This window comes from Hippopotamus amphibius, chromosome 9, assembly GCF_030028045.1.
Source record: "Hippopotamus amphibius kiboko isolate mHipAmp2 chromosome 9, mHipAmp2.hap2, whole genome shotgun sequence".
NCBI classification, from domain to species: Eukaryota; Metazoa; Chordata; class Mammalia; order Artiodactyla; family Hippopotamidae; genus Hippopotamus; species Hippopotamus amphibius.
Window position 1 is genome coordinate 61,080,025 of NC_080194.1, and position 22,547 is coordinate 61,102,571.

At 34.9% G+C, this 22,547-nt stretch overlaps 1 protein-coding gene across 1 annotated transcript; it reads left to right on the forward strand.

Annotated features, from left to right (window-relative positions):
• Positions 1 to 274: 274 nt before the first annotated feature.
• On the forward strand, positions 275 to 21,459 carry CHORDC1 (cysteine and histidine rich domain containing 1). The gene is made up of 11 exons (XM_057749155.1): positions 275 to 463; positions 3,859 to 3,908; positions 6,546 to 6,602; positions 7,818 to 7,975; positions 9,994 to 10,100; positions 11,215 to 11,273; positions 15,069 to 15,139; positions 16,410 to 16,515; positions 18,533 to 18,652; positions 19,073 to 19,135; positions 19,404 to 21,459. The coding sequence occupies exons 1-11, from the start codon at positions 400 to 402 to the stop codon at positions 19,548 to 19,550; spliced, it is 1,002 nt and encodes a 333-aa protein (XP_057605138.1). The 5' UTR covers positions 275 to 399; the 3' UTR covers positions 19,551 to 21,459.
• Positions 21,460 to 22,547: the final 1,088 nt, after the last annotated feature.

Here is a 22,547-nt window from a genome sequence, read left to right on the forward strand (position 1 = left end):
TTGCTGCGCCTGATACCCGCAAGCCAATAAGGAGCGAGGAGATCCGGAGAGAGCGCGTCAGTGCGCCGGGTGCCCACATTTCCAACCTTTAAGGTTTCTTTCCCGCAAATATCCGGGCTTCATCTCCGACCCTGGCCCCCACCCACCCGAGTCCCACTTAGAAGCCGCTAGCCCGCCGGCCGCCGGCGCTCCGAGGCCCGCGCTTCCTCCGCCTCTTCCCATCGCCTCTGCGCCTGCGCGACCGGAAAATTCGCGAAGGTTCCTGAAGCGGAACTGGCCGTTTCCGGAAGCCGGCAGCCGCCTCTGCCCGCAGACCGGTGGCTGCGACCGGGGAGTAAGAGAGGTAGCGTCTGCCGGTTCCCGGCGTTTGGGCCTGACCCGGAGCAGCGGGAGGAGACAATGGCCCTGCTGTGCTACAACCGAGGCTGCGGCCAGCGCTTCGATCCCGAGACCAATTCCGATGGTAAGAGAAGGGCGCCACCGGCGCTCTCGCCGCTCCGCCTCCTCCCGGGGACGCCCTTGGGCCCGAGAGCATCCCGGGTCTCCCTGCAAGCCGTCACCGAGCTGCCCCCGGCCGGCCGGCCGCCGGCCTCCTGCCTGCCGGCCGCCCGCCCCCAGGTGCTCGGGGCAGCTCGGCGGGCGCCCGGGCAACGGCATCTGAACCCCTCCTTCTGCAGCCGCCGGGCCGCCGGGTGCACGTGTTTCCTGCAGTCGTCCGCTCCCTCTCTAATCGGCCTAGATTTTAGAACATCTGTGTCCTCGCACCCCCCCGCCCCCCACACCTGCGTCTCTTAGTGGAATCAAAAGTTAACCAGGTGCTCTGGGCTCGCTTTGCGGTTGATTTGGCGGGGTGGGGGGTGTGGGGAGGGTGTGTGTGTGTCTCAGAGACAGACAGACATTGGAAGGTTGGCCAGCGGGAAGGTTATCCTAGCGTTTCAGTTCGGCCTCCTTCTATTAGTATGGAAGTGTATTTGTCTGAAAGCCGGCTGTCGATTTGTGGAGTCGACCCACTCACTGTTTTAATCTTACGTTTTTGAAAAGCGTTCTGATTAAGAAAATTGTTCTGTATCTTTACGCTGTTTTGATACATCTGCCTAAGTGGGAGGTACATTTCTCATCCTTTACTTTGTAGCCATGTTTGCTGGGTATTTTTACGGTGGCCTTCCCGTTTTAGTACCACGCGGTCTTCGGGATGCACTGATTGAATGTTCTCTGTAGCACCCAGGTGTAGAGTTAAGTATGTAAAGTGAAAGTTAGTGACTAGACTAGGTGAACAATAGAAACTAACCAATGGATTTGAATTTTGGTAGGTGAATGGGATAAAGAAGTGAGCTGATTTCCTGAAAATTGTAGGCAGTTACACCACTTTCTCAAATTCGACTAGCATTTATTGTATGTTTTCTATATGCCAGACATTGGTCTATCACTTTATTATGTTATCTCATTTAATCGTCACAACAACCCTGTGAAGTGTGCATTGTTATACCCGTTTAATAGAGAAGCACAGTTCAGCATGGTAGCAATGTGGTGTCTCATTGTGTAGGAGATTAAAATCGATACTTTAAAACTTTCTGATCTCTGAGATGTATGAATGTTTATCTTGGTACACAGCTGAATTGGGGACATACTTTAAAATGATGAGATCTTTCGTAGTATTCTGAGGGAAAGATAAGTTTAATAATTTTTTATGATATTAATATCAAGTTCAGGGAGAAAATTATGAGACTTCAGTGTATGAAAAAATCGAGGATTGAGGGGTTTCAAAGCCCTTTACTGTGTAAGAAGTAAATTGCTTTAGTGTCTGCACATATTCTACTTTAATATTAAAGTGGAAAGACTGCTGCTTTGTTGACTGGGACAATGTTTATTTACAGGGTGTTATAGACCAGCCTAATTTTAAGGGGAGATACAGCCAATTTTTTGGAAGTCAGCTCTATGTGTGTGAAATGGTACAGTGCGTAAGGAAAGAGATAAGGGAAGCCAGGAAAACCAGAGGAGTAGAGAGTCTCAAGGATTGAGCATCAACAATACTAAATTCAGCAGGGAGTTCCATTAAGGTTGCTGAAAGTTTATTCACTTTAGCAAAATTGGGGTTATTTTAGAGGCTTAGAATAAATATTCCAAGTAAATTGGGTGGTGGAAAATGGGGATAAGGAGAAAAGACAAGAGCTAGAAGCAAACTGTGGAGTTGATCAGGAGAAAGTTTTATAGGATGGGGGAGGTTTGACCTTGTGTATTGACTAAAATAAGACTTCTAAGATGATGAGACATTTTCGTGTGAAACAAAAGTTAAATGAGTGTTTTAAAGAGACATGGTAACTTGCGTATGTTAAAACAGCTATTTTGGAAGAATCACCTTTTCACAAACAGTATTTTATTCAATCCACACATATGAGGAAACTGAAACAGCTGCCAAGAGGCAGAGCCAGCATTTGAGCCAGGGTCAGACTCAATGTTAAAAGCCCTTGGCTCTTAACCACTATTGTGTTGTAGCTTCTTACCCATAATATTACCTTGGGCAAAGCTGGCAAACCTGATTAAAAAAAAAAAAAAAAGACCAGAGAGGAAAATGTCCATCTGCTTGTTACTTAGCAGTGATTTTCACATTTTGTTTATACTAGTTGTATGGTTAAGACCTGACTCACTCCTGCTGCCTTTCTGCCAGAACTGTCCATTTTTATGAGCATACCTTTTACTGTCAGACATTGTGTTTCATGCTTCTGACTGTAAATTTGATATCTGAAAATACTCTATCTGTTCTCTTTCATTCCTCTCTCAACTTCAGATTCCTCTGCATATTCATTTCTGCTTTGAATTTCCGTTTTCAGCCCTCAACTCCACTACTACCCTTAATTAATAGTATCTTCTAAACTGGGCTTACTTACTGTACCATGAAAATACCTGACACTTTCTTGCTTCATTAGCTAGAATGGTCTCTGTGTAGTACCTGGTTACTAGCGAAGGAAACCATACTGACTTAATACAGCAATAAGGAGATAAGTACCAGAAATTAATCATTTTAAGGCAACGCCAGGAATCAGAGGTTGTAGACAGTTGAGAGCTAAACAGACATGAAAGGTTGAACAAAGTAGCCTTATAATAAAATTGCACAGATGTGGAGATGACCTGCCTTTTCTGAGCTCATGGTTCTGTCTAGCTAGGGAATAAGTGTAGTCTATTATCTGTTTTTGTTGTTGTTGTTTTTTAATGTAATCTACATATTGTAATGAGTCCATTTTCATAAGAGTTAAGTAAAAATTGATGGTGTAATGGGGAGGGGATAGTGTAATAATAGACTGACAGTGACAAGCCTGAAAATAGATTGTAGAATTTAAACCTCTTTTTAATGAGGTTTATATCTAGGAATTGACACCTATGTAGGAAAATTAGGAATTAGATATTGTATCAGTTTAAAAACATTTGAACCTATTCTTCCACAATATCCTTTTAGGGAATCTCTTGGACAACCTTTATGGGCCAGTGCACATAAGAACATTTAAATTTGATAGTATTTTTGTAAAAACAGAATTGAAATATGATGGTCAAAATTTGGAGCTTGAAGTTTGGGTGCTAAACAGTTTTACTACAAAGGTTAGAGGAATACAAAACATAATTTGTCATACTTGAACTATTTGTGTTTTTATTTATAGCTATCATACTCAAATTAGGGTTTTAACCTTTACTATTTTAATACAGTGTTATATTAAGCACTGTGTCATGCATCAAACTCGAGCATTAGTGAATTTTTAAGGAAAAGTATTACTTGCATATGGAAAAAGGATTATATCTTAACACCGAAGGAAGTAATGAGTTGTCTTCATTTTAAGATGTTTTTTTTTTTCCTTTGTTTTTGACCAGATGCTTGCACATACCACCCAGGTGTTCCAGTCTTTCATGATGCGTTAAAGGTAGGAACTTGATACATTTCTTTTCACATTGGTGTAGTAAATTCAGAGGTATAATACTAAATCTTTATTTTCTCATTTTTTTCCCCTCGCTTGTGACTTTCTGCTTTCTTAATGACCATTTTGGGGTGCTTTAAGCAAGTGCTCCACTAAAGGCAAAGAAGATAGTAGATGGTGATCTTAAGGGCTTTTCCAGTTATAAAATTGTTATTTTTAGCCCAACTCTCATTTTCTATGCCCCTCATTTCTTCACTTTCTTACCTTTAAGGGGAAATGAAAGCAATTGTATTGACTCTTAATCTTTCAATATATCAGGCAGGTGTTGTCTAATAAGAGCAGCTCTGACTTTTAGGAAAGATTGTTATAAACATCTGATGCCAGCTCTTGGGACAGACGTAAATTTAGGGTAATACTGTTCAGAAAAGAAATGCCAGCTGTTTTCCTTGATGTTCTGTAGAATTAGAGAATTAATAGAATATTGTTTGATCAGGGTTTTTGTGTTGGGTTTATTGATCTTTTAAAATTTACAATAATGTGGTACATTTTCCATTGTAGATCTCAAAAGAAAATGTTGCAGTGTGGCTGCCATGGTTTTAAGTATTCTTAAGAACATATACAGTCCTGTGTCTTTATATGTTATTGATACCCTTTGAATTTCTAATTTTACCTTTCAGGGAGTAGTTGGACCATTTTGGTGTTTAACCATTAGCCAAGTGTAAACAGTGATGTACAAGCAGATAGCAAGTTTATGTTAATGTGGTTAGTTCTACGTGAGAAAAACAGAACAAACATTCAATACTGGCACATTGCGACCTGACTCCTCCTCACATCTTTTTTAGCCTCTTTACAAGCTTTTATGGGGGTGGAAACTGTGGTTCTGTGGGAATATTTATTTTTGCTGGGGGTGAGGGGATTTTATCTTTCCTGACTTGCCATTTACTCTGTTTTTCTTATTGTACTTTATTTTCCTGTGTTTTCCTCCTATCTCCTAACCATGGGCATACTTCACTCAGTTTTGGCTTCTTGTTTTCTCTCACTCAGATCATTCGTTCTTCTCACCTCTATGCCAGTGACTTCTGTAACATATTTTTATTTATGTGTGTCATTGGCAACCACAGATGAGTTCTGAAGTGACCCCTTATTCCAAAAACAGCCCGCCTTTCAACTTTGCTGCTGCTAGTCATGATATCACTAACTTTATAGTCATTTAGTCCATTGCTTCTCTTTTTACTACCAAACTGTTAATTACTGATTAAACTTTGATTTTACTTTGAAGTATTTTTGTTTCTCTGCTCCAATTCCACTATTTTTATTGTCTTTATAAACATTTCTTGAAGACCTAGACTTTCCAAGACTACTGAATATCACAGCTCAGTAGATTTCAGGCAGAATATGTAAGTATAGTGTCTACTGTTGTCAGTTTTCTGTTTAACCAAGAAGTTAAACAGTGCATTAACAGAAGAAAAAACATTTTAATATTCAAATTAGAAGAGACATATTTAGGGAAAAGAACAGTCCTTAAGTTTGCAACCCTTTACTTTTGCATACTTTAATTTCCTTTTCACATTTTACTGAGGACTACCATAGTTCTCAGATCGGCAGTTGAAAACAATCTATGTCATTTATGTATCCCAGTATTCCCAGAATACCTAGTTCTTTACTTAGAATTAAAACAATAAAGCTTTTTTTCATATAGAATAACTTTACTGGTGACAATATTATCTCTACTGATTCAACCTTGTATTTAATTTTGTAGTAATTAGTAGTCTTTGATCTATGTCTCAATTCAGAGTAAAAGAAAATTAAATTTCAGAATAAAGGAAAACATGAATTGTAGAATATTTAACATTTTCTGTTTAAAAAACTTCAAGTCACTACCAAATTCTTCATGCATATATTGCGAAAAACAGTGAGGCCCACATGGATATGAGCAAAACTGACCCTTATTCTGAATTCGAGGCATCCGAAGCCTTGAGACTGCTGCATTTTTATTTCCTTATCCTTTGTACTACATTGGAATTATAAGTGATAACTTAAAGCCACTTATTGTTTAGCTACTTGATACTTTGTTCAGAAATCTCATACTGCATTACAGTTTCTGTATTTGTGTGCTTCTAACTGAAAAGATCATTTAACCTTGAAAGATCTAACAGTGCTTAAGCTGCTACATAAATTGTTTTTCTGAAAATAGGATGCTTATTTTTGAGAAACAACTATGCTGAGTTTGTTTTGAAACTGAATTATTATAATTGTTATCTCTAACTTACTGGATTTTTAAAGTAAAGCATTTCACTTACTCCCTAGATCCTTTAAAATAGTTTTTAGAAATTATAAAATCCTTTCTTCTAAAAATCAAGTACTATTCTTGAAAACAGAAGCAATTTCTGTTTCCATATTTTAAGGTGCTTCCTTTCATCATGGATCACAACACAAATCACTTTTAACACTTTAATTCATTTTTTTAAGTCAGAGACTAATAATCACTTCACCTGATTAGATGAATTATTTATAACACTTTAAAACTATAAAATTATATGCATACAGGTCACTTCGGGATTCCAGGAGATAAGTACAGTGTTTTAGTGGGTTGTGGTTCTCATGCAAATAGTTTTCATTTTTTTCCACTCTCATGTTTCTTAGGGTTGGTCATGCTGTAAGAGAAGAACAACTGATTTTTCTGACTTTTTAAGCATTGTGGTAAGTATTAATTTTTTTTTCCCCTAGATTATCTCCCCAAAAGTACTTATTATGGGGAGCTTGAGATCTGAGGAGTCTGATTTTGGAGATGTATTGACTAGTCCCTGTTAACTTACAGATAGTACCTTTCTTTTAAAATGGAGCTCACCTCCGTTCTATGGTATTTAATATAAGGAATTTCTCTGTTTTAAAGATTAAAGTTTCAAGATATTAAGTAACTACTTGTCAGTTTAGGTTTGTTTTTAATGTTAGTAGTCTTTTTTTTCTCCTCATTTCTAGTGTACTTTATTCCTTGATATACATCAAAATTACACCCTAGAATTTTTTTTCCTGTAGCTTACTACTTTTCCTTTAGCTTTTTATTTATTTTTTATTGAGGTGTAGTTGACTTAGTGTGTTCATTTCAGATGTTCAGCAAAGTGATTCAGTTATACTTATATATACCTATTTTTTCAGCTTCTTTTCCATTATAAGTTATTACAAGATGTTAAATACAGTTCCTTGTGCTATACAGTAGGTCCTTGTTGTTTGATGTTAGTAGTCTTAAAAGAACATCAAGAAGAAGAAAGGCAACAATTTAAAGCCTTTAGGAACAGTGAAGTTTTATCATATCTAAGATACCATCCAGATGCGCTATTATTTTTGTGTACCCTTAAGAAAGAAAACTAAAGTTGTTAATTAAATGACATACCGTTGACCTAATGATTTCAGCGATGTTAAAATGTATGTATAACCCAATGGAATATAGAAAAGGTAGCTAGCATTTATTGGATGTTTACCACCGGCCAGATATCGGAAGTATTCTATTGTTTTATTTAATCCTCTCAAAAAATATCTAAATGCTGTTGCCTCATTTTACTGATGAGGAAACTGAGTTATAAAAAGATTAATTAACTTGCTCAGGGTCATATAGCTAGGTAGTAGGGGAACTGAGGCTCAAATTGAGGCCCTTTAGTATAAATAATTTGAAGAATTCTCTGTGTGAGAGCTCCAGAATTTGTTTTCTGTAAACAAGTTTATGCTGTGCCTTTAACAGAATAAGTAGATATTTATTAAGTGTAATTTAAAGGCCTTTTTAAAATGCATTATTCACATATAAGAACTCAAAACATGCACCTGAATTTATTAATAAAGATTGAAAAATAGTATCTCTGTCATGGCATGTGAAGTGGATGATAGGGTAACTCTCAGTAAATGAATACCTTTCACCAACAGGGCTGTACGAAAGGAAGGCATAATAGTGAGAAGCCACCCGAGCCAGTCAAACCTGAAGTTAAGACTACAGAGAAGAAAGAACTATCTGAATTGAAACCCAAATTTCAGGAGCACATCATTCAAGCCCCTAAACCAGTAGAAGCAATAAAAAGGCCAAGGTATACTTTACACAGTTGTATATTTTTGTCATACTTGAATAATAGCATTTGTTCCCGGTATTTTCTCTTATGATTTTGCGTAATATCACTTGTAGCCATTGTGTAGTTCACCAACAATTGAACCATTTGGTTTTCTCTTAGGTAATACCTTTCAGTTCTGTTCCCTTGAGGGCATGTACATAGTAAAACTTCAGTACACGTTTGTCCACTGTGTACTCAGTTATGTTCAGCGTGGGGGAGCCACACATCTTTCTTGTGCCTTGGCATGTATCTTTTTCACTGTGGCATAGTGGAATTCTATAAAGGAATTGTCCTTGTCAAGGAATCAGTTTGAGCTGAAAAAGAACTTAGAGGCTTTCCTTTGCATTCTACCACTGTTTCTTGAATAATTTTTAAGACATTCTTGATAGAAAGATAGTTAATTTCCTTTCAAATAATTCTATTGAAGAAGAATTTACTTTTATTTTAAAGCAGTTCATTTTATCATTACTAAGTTGTTATATAACTTTTCCTTGTATTGAGTCAAGTTCTGTTTCTTTCATTTGTCCATAATTTGCCAGTTAGAACTAGACTAGTCACTCATCTTTTGCTTTCAGTTGTCTAAAAGCTGTTAATCTCATTACTGATCAATTTTTAATGTATTCAGTTTACGTGGTATATCTGTTAAAGTACTTTTAAAATACCTTTTGCTAATTTTGCAGTAGAATTATACAGGTTCTTCATACTCCCCTTCTGATCCACTAGACTCTGTTTTACATTCCCACACATGCATGTTGGGTACCACTGTTACACCAGTTCTTCATATTGCACTTGAATATTGAATTGTTTTAGAACCGAAATACAGAATTTAAAAAAACAGAGTGGTTTTTGGCCTCAAGCATGGCCTTTGTTGATATTTTTATTCGCACTATGGACTCATGATTTTCCCAACTTTTTCTTTATTGATCTTATGTAAATAAATTTATAGCATCTTTAATAATACCCCACCAGGATAAGAACCCTAAGAGACTTTTTGATGTTTATTTCATTTATTTAACCAGACTACTTAGGATGATTTTATTCTATATCCAGCTTATTTATAATCATGAGAGAGTTTATCAGATGCCTTACTGACTGGTTTGCCAGTGAGGGGGAAAATGTCAGAAAACAACAAGAATTTGGGCATGGCTCATTATTAAATATTATAGTGGAATCTACTGTAATTGACAGAATGAGTTAATTTTTTTTTAAATAATGGACTACTAATAATTTCACTTAAGAGAAAGTGAGAGAAATTAAATATTTTATCCTAAATTCATTGGATGGTGTTGTATAGATTACGAGGATATAGGTTTTTATGTACTTTGTTAATGCCTCCAATGTCATTAGGTTTTTCGTTAAGAAATGAATGTGGAATGAATGACCTAGGAATTTCAGTTTTATTGCTACATTTATTAATATCCTTAAATACTTATTAAATGCCTTAAATTGTACGTACAGCACTTAACCATTATGAAATGTTAGGGGACGTTGTTGTTACTGTTTTTTTAACCCTACTAAAATTGCCTTGTGGTGTAACTGTATCTGAATTTATAGATGCATGTAGCAGTGTCCACATAAAGTGAACTATCTCCACCAGTAGGGATATCGATTCACTTAGTACCTATTTATTGCCTATTATATGCTCAGTGTTTTGCTTAGGCATGGGATGCAAAGGTGCTTCACAGTCCCTTCCTTGGAGTTGCTCATCTTGACAAATCTGGATTCTTAGTCTTTACTTCCTTCCCATTAGCCCTACTGATTAATAATTTAATGTGTTGACAATAGCATGATTATTTGATATTTAACATCAGAACTTTTTCTGCTAAAACTTATAAATGTAGCTATATTATAGCCGTTATTGTAAAATACTTTTTAATGAGAAAAACTTGATTCACAAGGCATTTGGCTTATAAGTAGGCTTTTAAGTATATTTATTTTTAGTACAAAGAAATATTTTGGTACATCAGTAATGGTAATAAAGTTTCCAAATTCTCCAGCCCAAATGAACCAATGACAAATTTGGAATTAAAAATATCTGCCTCCTTGAAACAAGCACTTGATAAACTTAAACTATCATCATCGGGGAATGAAGAAAATAAGAAAGGTAAGATTTTGTGTTGTATTTTGTCATTTTTTTGTGTTCAGTTAACCAATTATCTAAAAGAGACAGGAGCAGGATAGTTTACTGTATATAAACATGAAAAAGAAATACATTTATAGAGACGTGGGTGGACCTAGAGTCGGTCATACAGAGTGAAGTAAGTCAGAAAGAGAAAAGCAAACATCGTATATTAACACGTGTGTGAAATCTAGAAAAATGGTACAGACGAATCTATTTGCAGGGCAGGAATAGAGACGCAGATGTAGGGAATGGACGTGTGGGGGTGGGGGGCAGATGAATTGGGAGATTGGGATTGATGTATGTCCACTACCATGTGTAAAACAGATAGGTACTGGGAACCTGCTGTATAGTGCAGAGAGATCAGTGGTGCTCTGTGGTGACCCAGATGGATGGGATTGGGGTGGAGGAGGGGGAGGTCCAAGAGGGAAGGGATACATGTATACGTATAGCTGATTCACGTGGTTGTACAGCAGAAACTAACAACGTTTTAAAGCAGCTATACCCCAGTATTTTAAAAAACGTAGTACATTATGTTGAACTTATTTTTGTTTACTGAATGCCGGTAAAACCACAAAATGATTATGTGATTTATTCCATTTTGTCTTTATTAAAAATGAGAACCTGTTAATTAAAAATTTTTTTCTTCTATTACTCATTACTTTTTAACAGTGAGTTAAATTTTTTTGATAGTTGTAAATGTTTCATTGTACATGATATAAAATATATTCAGTATTCTCTGACTCACACTTGATATCTGGGGAAAAAGGTAAACCTTTCGTGATTTCTCTTTTACATAAGGTTAAGTTATTGGATGTAGTATTACATTGTAGAATAGAAATGTGTCATGTCACATATCAGTTTGGGGGATATAGGCAAGACTTAATCACAATAGTTGGTTTCTTATTAGCCTTTAAGTATATTACATGAAAGGTCATACAGAAAACTTCGTTATCTAAAATCATTTTAAAATATCAGTGGTTTTTTGTGTTTCAATTTTTTTGAAATACTTGTTTTGTGGAAAAGGTTACTTTTTAAGAATAGCATTATAGTAAACTATTCTATTTTAAATGTTTTTATTTTTTTTTCTTTGTTTTAGAAGAAGACAGTGATGAAATTAAGATTGGAACCTCATGTAAAAATGGAGGGTGTTCAAAGGTATATATTGTAAGATTTCTTTTGTGTCATGGAAGTAAAATTTTAATTTTGAGAGAAGAGTAATTGGACTGACTCAATTAGCCAAACATTTGGGTGCTTATTATGTGTTGGGCGCTATTCCATGTAGTAGGGCTATGAGCATAGATAAGCGATTCTTTCTCTAAGGAGCACTGTGTCTGATAGATTATGGGAATAAAAAGTTCTTATTCAGTCAGCATTTACTGAACACTTACTATATGCCAGACATTGTTTCAGCAGCTGGGAATATACTATTAAATAAAGCAAAAATCTTCGTTCTTGTGGAGCTGATACTCTAATTTTGGGGGAAGGACAACAAATAAGTTATTAAATGCTGTGAATTTAGGTAGAATTGAAGAAAATAAAGCAGACAAGAAGATAGAGTGAAGCTATTTAAGTGGACCTGTCAGGGAAGTCCTTTTTGATATGGTGACACTAAATCAGAAATGTGAATAATGTAGCAGATGAGTTATGTAAACCTTGGAGTAGATGTGGGAGTAGTATGTGTAGAGGCTTTAGAGCTTGGCTACTCAAGAAATTATGAGAAAGGTCAGTGGGGGCTTGATCAAGGGTGTGAAAGTAGGGGGTATGAGAGGCAGGCAAGATTATGGCAGTCCTTATAAGCCACAGTGAAGGGTTTGGACTATTCTAAGTGTAAGAGGAAGCCATTGTCTGTTTAAGGAGGGGCTTTAAAAAGACATATTGGGCTGGTAAGTGGAAAATTTAATGGGGCAGGAGTGGAATCAGGGAAAGGAAAACCAGCTAGGGTGGTATTGTGGAAGACGAGGCATTGGGATATGTTTTTGAGGAGTGGTAAAATATAGGATGTAATCAGACATCTCAGCGAGGCTTCTTTCTCCCTACTCTGTGTAATTACACACCCTCCAACATTTCCATACTCTCCTTTTTTCCCCACAGCACTTATTACCACCTTATTATATACTACGAGGGTGCGTCAAAAATTATCCGCACTCTAGCTATAGAATTTACATAAGTTTTAATATAACTGGAGTGAGGATAGTTTTTGACTCACCCTCATAGTTATTTTACATATTTATTTTGCTTATGATCCCATCTAACTTTCCCTTCCCTTCTTGAAGATTTGAAAGGAAAGAATTTTGTTTTCTCTTTGCTGTGTCTTGAGTGCTTAGAACAGTGCCTGGCACGTAACAAATACGTGTGCAGTGAATGCTATTTGGAAATATTAACAGGACTTGCTAACGAACTGGAAGTGAAGCATCTAGGTGATTGATGGCACCATTAACTGAGAAGGAGAAAATGGAGTTAGGGTTGGGGGCAGGTTTGCAGTCTTCCTTCTTGTTAAGTTTGAGATCACCTTGTTCATTTAGAGATGGAAATATGAATGCATTCACATGTGTACAAAGTAGAAGTAATAGATAAAGGAGAATGATTAATTCTTGGAATGAAGGAGATACAGTGCAAGTGGTAGGGTAATGGAGGAAGATCAGACCAAAGGTGTCCCCAGATGAATTTTGAGAAATGAATGACAGTTCTATAAATGGACAAAAAGGGAAGGGATATCCCAAACAGAGGTGATAGCAGTAATATACAGAAAACAAAACTAGTCAATAATCATGGCACAAAATTTGTTGATGTAAAGTTGAGATTAAAAGAGATAAGGAGGGGCTAAATCCTGGAAAGCTTTTATACTGCTCAAAAGTTAAACCTTACTTTAGGTCATGGTGGCCATTGAAGAAATTTTTTTAAAGTTTTTTCATTGAAATAAAACATTAAATATATTTAAGTTTATTTTATGTAAGCATAAGAGATTTTCACAAAGCAAAACCCTCCTTATGCTTCTTGTCATTCATTATTTCCTCTCCCAAAGGTAACCACTTTTTTCTATCAACATAGATTAGTTTTGCCTACCTCTGAACTTACTGTAAATAGAATCATAGAACAGGTCCTCATGTCTGTCCTCCTTTGCTTAATAAAATGTTTGTTGGTTATCTTGGTTTCATATAGCTATAATTTGTTCATTTTCATTGCTTTAAAACATGCTATTGTTTGAATGTCCTGATCAGTTTATCCTTTCTACTATCCTGTGATTTTTTTTTGATTAATGTTACTATGAACATTTTTGTGCATGACTTTTAGGACACATGTACACATTTCTTTTAGGTGTATGACTAGAAATCGTGTTGCTGGTTCATAGAGAGTGTGTGTGTGTATTTAGCTTTAACAGTTCCTCCCACATAGGTTTACACAGTGGTTGTATTTACACTCTTACCAGCAATGTATGAGGCTGATTCCATTTGTTCTACACTTGGTGACACTTTGGAATACCAGTCTTTTATATTTTAGCCATCCTGGTGGATATGGAATGTTCCCATTGTGGTTTTAATTTGCCCTCCCCTGATCATGATGTTGACTACGTTTTTGTATGTTTACTGGCTGTTTGGGTATCCTCTTTTGTGACATGTCCAAAATCTTTTATCTGTTTTTTGATTAAGTTGACTTTTTCTTAATGAGTTTAGGAATTCTTTATATGTTTTAGCTGCAAGTCCTCTGTCAGAGAGAGAGGCTATACCTTTTTATTGTCTTACTTTTGATAAACAGTCTCTTTAATTTTCATGAAATTTAATTTGTTCATCTTTTCCTTTATGACTGGGGCTTTCTGTGTCCTATTTAAGAAATCCATTTATTTTGAGATCCATTTATTTTAGGGCCATGAGTATTTTCTCATATATAGAGGCACATTTAAATGTGCAAACCACCTAGAACTGATTATTATATATGGTGTGAGGGATATATAATTAAAGGATTTTAAATGAGAGTAATACATGTTTTAATTAGATAGTGGAGTCCAGAAATTGAAGGCAGAGAAATGAATTAGACTCTTTTAGCATAGTTTCATTGCCCGAAATCTGCGAGTGATCATGAGGAAGTTTGGCAAATTAAACTGATAGAGGTTTATAAATCATATTGACAGGATTTTGTGATAGACTACATATGGGTAGAGGGTAAAAAGAAATTGAAGAGGACAAGTTCAGAATCTAACATGCTGTGTTTTGCGTGCCTATGGAATATCTTCCGGAGGTACATACACCCCGTAATCTAAATTTACAAAAAGTAAACGTACAGAATTTTGTTTTCTGTAACTGTAGAATGGTTGCTATAAATACCAAAATAGACAGAAAATATACTACTGGCTGCATCTATGTTTTATTAACATAACTTTTTGTGAATTCATCTGTAGAGCCTTCATCTACAGCAGCAATGGGCCCTGGATCTTCCAGACAAATCCTGGATATATATATAGGTCTGCAGCTCATTTTACCCTTTGTAGGGATAAGAAATTATCACTCTGGGACTTCCAGAATTGCTTATTAAATTTTCCATATTAATTCATAATGTTCACACAGCGTTTACTATGCACATAAATCATCCTGTAACTATATTTCTGATGAGAGTACTAATCTCTTGTTTTCAGTTATTGTTCTGTAAATTTGTAGAACATACCTGAATATGTTTGGATGTGTCCTCATATGCAAAAGTCTGAAAGTATCTGAATACATCCTGTTACCTACTTTATATTTGCCTTTTTCACAGGGAACTGAAACTTAAGCATTTCCGAAAAGGAATCATTTTTCATTCCTTATTGGAAAGGCCTGAGGTGAATTTATGAATGTTCTAGGTAATTGTTATCTCTTGGGCATTTTCATAGTTCATAGAGGTCACCAGTACTTACAAATACATGTGAAATGTAACATCAAGATACGAAACTAATTTTTTTCTTTTGTTTTCCTCTTTTAGACATATCAGGGTCCACAGAGTCTAGAAGAAGTCTGTGTATATCATTCTGGAGCACCTATTTTCCATGAAGGGTAACTTAATACCAGACTATTTAAAACTTTATGGTAGATGTTAGCAATGTTAATATGCCTTTAAACCTTGTTTGCCAGGCAGCAACATTAGGTATTTTGCTTACATTGTCATATAATCTTTACAATAACCTAGAAATTTGGGTTTTATCTTCTTTTTACACATGGGAAAACTGAAACAAGATTACAGTGAAGTGGCCATTATGATTCAAATGTCATATGTTTTTCCATATTCCCTTGTATTATAGTGTGGTACTCTTTCTGAGCTGAATAGGTTTTTTTTTTTTCCTTTTGTTTTTTGGTTTTGTTTTTGTTTTTGAAGGACTGTCCTGTGCATTGTAGGACATTTGGAATTTTGGGCCCTGGGACACTAAGACACCAACACTGAGGCATCTGAGAAAATTCATACTTTTCCACAGCCCTCACTTGAGAGCCTCTCTTAATATATTACACTATAGGTTATAGAAATGCCATACTGTATTAAAATCTTCCACTTTGCTTCCATATTCTTCAGGACTCAAACCCAAAGTTTTACTGTAATTTTTGTCTTCCAGTATTAGGTTTTTCTCAAGTAAATAATAGTGGGTTTCACCTACTTTGGAACTGACCATCACAGGTTGTGTAAACAGTAGCTTTTAGTTTGTCTGCATGTTCTCCCTTTCCTGGTTTATTAAAATATGAAGGTTTTCCATTTTTATTCATACCACTTCATGGTAGCCTCATGAGGAGACTGGCATGTGAACTCTCAGTGAAAAGCTGATTTTGGATTTTGTGATAGTTATAAGCATCTTCACTCAGGAACTCTACAGTTACTATACTAAATGGCATTCTGGTCTTTAGTCTTCTGATAGCTTTTTTGGTTTTTATTTGTTTTGTTGTTGGGGTTTTGGGGGTTTTTTTTGTTTTTATATTTAGTGGGGCATATGGTTGGTTTTTTTTGTTGTTTTTTTAAACATTTATTGGAGTAAAGTTGCTTTACAATGTTGTGCCAGTTTCTACTATATAGCAAAGTGAATCAGCCATACATATACATATATATCCCCTCTTTTCTGGATTTCCTTCCTATTTAGGTCACCACAGAGCATTGAGTAGAGTCCCCTGTGCTATACAGTAGGTTCGCATAGTCTTCTGGTAGTTTTAACTGTTTAGTAATTTAGACACTTGGAAGATACTAAAGTTACACACTTATTTTTTTTTTTAAGTCACTTATGATAACACTTCTGAACTTGATTGTGAGATTTTATTTCTGAAATTTTTCTGTAATAATTTAAAGGATGAAATACTGGAGCTGTTGTAGAAGAAAAACTTCTGATTTTAATACATTCTTAGCCCAAGAGGGCTGTACAAAAGGGAAGCACATGTGGACTAAAAAGGATGCTGTAAGTAGCTTTTTTTTTTTTTTAATCTATCTATCCATCTATCTATCAGCTGCATTGGGTCTTCGTTGCTGCACGCAGGCTTTCTCTAGTTGCGACGAGCAGAGGCTACTCTTCATTGTGGTTAGTGGGCTCCTCATTGTGGTGGCTTTTATTGCAGAGCATGGGCTCTAGTAGTTGCAGCACACGGGCTCAATAGTTGTGGATCGCGAGCTCTGGAGCGCAGGCTCAGTAGTTTGGTGCTCGGGCTTAGTTGCCCCAACGCATGTGGGATCTTCCTGGAGCAGGAATCAAACCCATGTCCCCTGCATTGGCAGGTGGATTCTTAACCACTGTGCCACCTAGGAAGTCCCATAAGTAGCATTTTAAAAATAGCTTATTGGAGTGTATTTACCTGAGTCAAGAGATTTGAGATTATTGTCTTTAGACTAAAAAAAAAAAAAAGTATTTCTCTCCCTCACAAAGTAAAGTTTGATGAGCCTAAAAACTAAAGTTAATCTGAGTCAAGCTCTCAAAGCACTGCTTATTGATCAGAATAACCATTAATGTATGTTGATGCAGATATGTAGGTTTTTGTGAAATACTTAAGCCAGCCTAAATTTTCAAAGCATATTTTTCTGTAATTCCATACCTTGTTCCCACTTTTTGTTTTCTAAAAATCACTTTTCTAGTCATTTGATGTTATTAAGCACTTAAACCTCTAATTCTCTTTTGGCCTCATGACATGCAGCCATTTACAGAAGTACAAATACTCTACCTAGTGACCAAAGAGAAGGGTTGCAGACTTGTTTCATTGGGATTGTTTTGAAAGCCTCTGCTTGTTACCAGGAAATTGATCAAAAGAAAATAGAAAGCATCAGTTCCTGCTTCTCTGACAGCATTTTAAAAAGACTTGCGTCAATGCAAATAATCCCCCCAAATCCCATTGAATTGTAAGAAGGCAAGCAATTAATTGCTAAATAAGTGTTTGTTAGCTATTATTAATGTATCTTATAATATATTAAATTAGTTTTATGTACTGTATTGGCACTAACAACCTCCAGACAATGAAGCTTTTCAGTATGTGTGTCTTTATGTTCAAATTAGTTTAGGAGTTCATTTAGTCTGCATTTGCATATTTTATAGTTTCTGCTTTTTAGTAACACATGTTAGGTATTACAAATGTATCAATTGTTATAATAATTTATCTACCACAAAATTTCTAGGAGTGTTCTATTAGGAAAAATTTAAATCTCCCTGTATTTTCTCCAAGCTTCAAAAGTTTGCAGGTTTTGCTTTGAAAAAATAAAATGTTGTTTATGTGCAAAAGTTTCCATATGACCCTTGATGAGACAAATTTTTTGTTATTTTTTAATGCATGTAGTTATCAAGCATTGTGTCTAAACCAGGTGTGTAAGGGCAAAAAAATGTAAATGATATAAGTAATTTAAATTCAGTTAGTATAATTCTATGAAAATATAAATATTGCTTTTTAAAACAGTGGTGTCTCACAGTTTCATTAAATTACCCTCAGTTACAGAACAGATCACGATTTGTCTTTCATTTAGTTATTGTTATAGCAGTGTATCACTCATGGGTAATAATTATTTCCATAATAGTAATCAGAAGATTACTTCCACAAATTCTCACCCTTTTTTCGATATTATTATAAGAGGAAAGTATTAAATGACAACAACAGATAGTTATAACTAGTCAGTTATTTTTCCCCAACTTTCAATTTGTAGAAAATAAATGGAAAGTTCTTATGCATGAGGTTAAGACATTGGTTTATCCCGCTAAGCAAATGTGTTTCTCACTTCAGTCTTCAAAAGTGTGTTCTCAAATCATAAAACTATAAAGATTGTTTTTATTTTATTTTACTGGTTGAACTTCTTGATGGGAGCTTTAGAAGTTGTTTGTGCTTAAAAACATTAAGGGCTCAGTTATGTGTGATATTTTTTTCTCAATTTAGGTGGGCCAAATTGTTCTTTTTTAATTATGTGGCACTTTGTAAATTCATAAAGTTTCTCTTACGTTACAGGGGAAAAAGGTTGTTCCATGTAGACATGACTGGCATCAGACTGGGGGTGAAGTCACTATTTCAGTATATGCTAAAAATTCACTTCCAGAACTTAGTCATGTAGTAGCAAATAGTACATTGGTAAGTACACTAAATATCTTTGAGTAAAAATTATACATTATTCTTAATGTATTATACTGATCTTATTTGAGCTGTTTTTAAGATCTTTTACTCTTTCCCGTTTGAAAAAATAGTGTGAAATTACTTTCACAGAAGTTATTTTAAATGAAAGTTTCTGCATAGTAGAGTCATTTCTGAAGCATTTTGGAGATACTGTAGTAGCTTAGAATATCAAATAATAATGGTACTTAGTTCTCAATATGAGACTCCAAGTTGATTTTTCTTTACTGTTAGTGGTTTTCTCCAAAAAGTACAGTAGTAGCAGTTCCTTAAAATAACTTAAATGATTTTTATCGGTATCTTCTTATTTTTATAATCAGTGTTTTATATCATAAATCTTTACTTTGGTTTTGATCAATTAATCAGCTTTTTCTTTTTCAGTTAAATGTGCACATTGTATTTGAAGGAGAGAAGGAATTTCATCAAAATGTGAAATTATGGGGTGTAAGTATTATGAATCCAGCAGAATTTTTTCTTAATATTTAAAATACCATCGTATAATAAAAGACAGTGCTTTAGTAAGCATTGATGCAAAGTAAATATATAACTTACTGTTATTTCTTACCAAAAAGTTTCAATTTAGTGATAGAAATGGCCTTAGAAGCTTGAAATTTTGACTATTAGCAGTAGGCATAGGCATGAAATTGTTTAGACATACTTGCCTCTAATAAAACCACCCAGGTGTACTGTAATTGTCTTTGATATGTTGCAGGTAATTGATGTAAAGCGAAGTTATGTAACTATGACTGCAACAAAGATTGAAATCACCATGAGAAAAGCTGAACCTATGCAATGGGCAAGCCTTGAACTGCCTGCAGCCAAAAACCAGGAAAAACAAAAAGAAGATACAACAGAATGAGTTGAGAAGGAAAAAAAAAGTTATTGGCTATTTCAGAATCCTTAATATGTGGTGAAGTGGTGGCTGGCTGCTGTACTTTTGTTTTCTTGTTCTTGTTTTTGTTGTTGTTGAATTTGGCATTTCAGGGTCTACAGTAGGTTCAAGCCAAAGTCAGTTTATCTTTTTGTGCCTCCCATATCTGTTTTGAGTTACCCAAGATTGATTATTTGTTTCTCCTCGCTATTAAAACTGTAGTTGTGTCCTATACTTGAAGGAGCTAGAAAATAGCTCACAACAGTTACAGTATTTCTTAGTATATTATGTTAATCAGAGAAATGTAAAGAAACATTTGTTTTTACATCTCTTTCTTTTATCCTGTAATTAGTAAAGCAAGATGGAATGTCAAATTTTTGAGTTTTTTCATGAGTTTGTGTTCCTGTGATACTTGAAAATCTTTAAGGAAGAGATGAAGCTCTGCATTGCTTTTTCCACTCAACAGTTACGCTTTGTAGGGGGATTAACTTGAAGTAGTGTAGTAAGTAGTAGCGGGGGATATATGCATTGATTAACAAATTAGAATTCATTTACAACTAATTGGATTAAAAATTACATCAGTACCTATATAACTTGCCAAGCAGTATGGTATAAGAGTATAGGAAACATTATAAATAAGAGTATAAAGGTATCAATTTGGTTAAAATTCACCATTTTATAAGACTAAGCAATAATGTTAAACATCTCTTTCCTGATAATTTATAAGGTCTTTGTATGGTGTTATGACTGAATTGTACCTAATTTATAGCCTATACCCTCTTAGAATCTTTTATTAGTTACGAAGATAAATTATATATATTATCTGGCCTCCCTGATGGAAAACTGTCTGTAAAATTATAGACTGAAAGGCTTATGGAAATATTAGGGTATCGAAAAGTAAATATTTAAGCTTTGATTTATGACAGCTATTACTGTTAAATAAAATAGCTTTTCTTTTTGGAGTTTTTTTTTTCTTTTTTTAAGGCTTTCATGAACAGCTTGACAATTCTAGGTGATACAGTGTTGATTATGTATTGTATTTGATTACATATAGGTATCACAGAATTAGATTGTTTATGCTAATTGAACCCATTAAAGGATAGTTACTTATTGAGGCAGTGCAGAGCTCACAAAGAAAACTGATATTTAAGACATGTTATGAAGGCTGAAACTCTGGCAGAACTTAATATCTTTGCATATAAAGTATGTTTATATAGATTAAAATGATTATTTCTTAAGCTCCTTGATTGTTTTCCTTTTCTTGGTATTAATGGACTTCTTATAAAGAAAAGTTTGCAGAAGTACAATTTTAATTAAAAGTATATCTTAGTCTACTAACCTTAACAAATAACTATTAAATATAGTTATGTAATTATTAAATGATTTAGCTGTATTACATATAAAGACAGGAAAATTGGCAGCCAGCTTTCATGACACTAAAATACCATGCCGAGAAATTTTTGCAGTGAAGGATGGACCCAAGTAGAGTATATCCTTCTAGTAGTTGGGGTTGTATTTAAATTTTTTTAAGTTATCGTTTGTAATTTTGGAACCTGGGTTCATTTGGAGACATGAAATCTTATTTATTTGTTTTGGGGAAGGATTGATAATTGATTTGGTTTGAGGTAATGCTTAGTAGACCCTTTTCTGATCATTCCTTCTTGATGCTTTTTCCCCTAAGCAATATCTTAATATGTTATGAGCCCTTAAAATATTGTTTAAAGTAAGTGTATTTTCACCTAAGAGTTAGTTACAAAGCACTGACCTTTATAAACATATACACACACATTATATATATACAACTTACGTATTTAGTCCGGTTATACTAGTGACCATTCTATTTCCTTTCTTACTCCTCTGAACCTCTGAATTTGTTGCCCAAATAAAAATCTAAGTAACAATTATCTTAAACTCATATATACAGGGACACAGTTATCAATATAATTAAATTGAATGAGTTTTAATTTATCAATCTGTCAAAAAATTGCTTGTTAACTTTATCGTTTCTCTAGAAATGCTTCATCTTTCTCAGCATTCGTAGTAATTACTATAGCAAAGCAGTCAAAGCTAGGTTTATTATATGCTTGATAACTAATCTGACAGCTAACTCAACATGGGAAACATAAAACACCATTTTTCTGATGGTATGTTTACTAGTATAAAGGAAGAAAAGTGCTAAGAATTTTAACTTTTATTTTTTAATCTCTTATTTTGACATTTTAGATTTACAGAAGAGTTGCAAAAATGTACAGTTTTTATATGCTATATTAATCTTCCCTATATGTTAAAAATCTTACATATCCATAGAGCATTTACAAAACTTAAGAATTAGCCTTGGTACAGTGCTGTTAACTAAAGTTGAACATTAATTTTGACCATTTGTTTTTAGTGGAACACGATTTTAAGAGTAGTTCTTGAGACCTGTCCTAGTATTTTGGTAGTAATTAAAGCCAGTAATTTATGAGCCATTTAAAAAATAAATTGAAATCAACCTATCGTAGACATTTATAGGTCAAAGTTGTAACTTCTTGTAACCATATACTGGCAAAGTACTGCAGTGATCTATTTTATTAAAATTTATATTTTATGCCAGAAATTTTAATTCTTAAGTAAAACTTGTTTGGTTTTCTTTAGACAGTTCTTCTACCACCTAAGGGTGAAGAGAACCTTAAAGAGTTCTTACAAATATTTTAAGGTGACTTTGGTTATTGCTTTACCACTTCTTACTTTTACAAAAAAACAAACAAAAAAATCAGTCATTGCCCAGCCTGAAAATGCATGCCATACATCCATCCATAATAAATGAATACACTTAAAAGCTTAAAAGTGGGAATTGCCTGGTGGTCTAGTGGTTAGGGCTCCGTGTTTCCACTAGAGGGCACATGGGTTGGGTGGTTGGGGGGCGGGTCGGGAGTGCTTAAAAAGTTCACTTATGATATCTGTAACCTTTCTTTTTAATGGCAAGGTACTTTTAAGTTATCTATT

Coding starts and splice junctions, on each gene's coding strand:
- CHORDC1 (XM_057749155.1), top strand. CDS start 400: ATGGCCCTGCTGTGCTACAACCGAGGCTGCGGCCAGCGCTTCGATCCC. Junction 464..3,858: donor TCCCGAGACCAATTCCGATG/GTAAGAGAAGGG, acceptor GTTTTTGACCAG/ATGCTTGCACATACCACCCA. Junction 3,909..6,545: donor TCTTTCATGATGCGTTAAAG/GTAGGAACTTGA, acceptor CATGTTTCTTAG/GGTTGGTCATGCTGTAAGAG.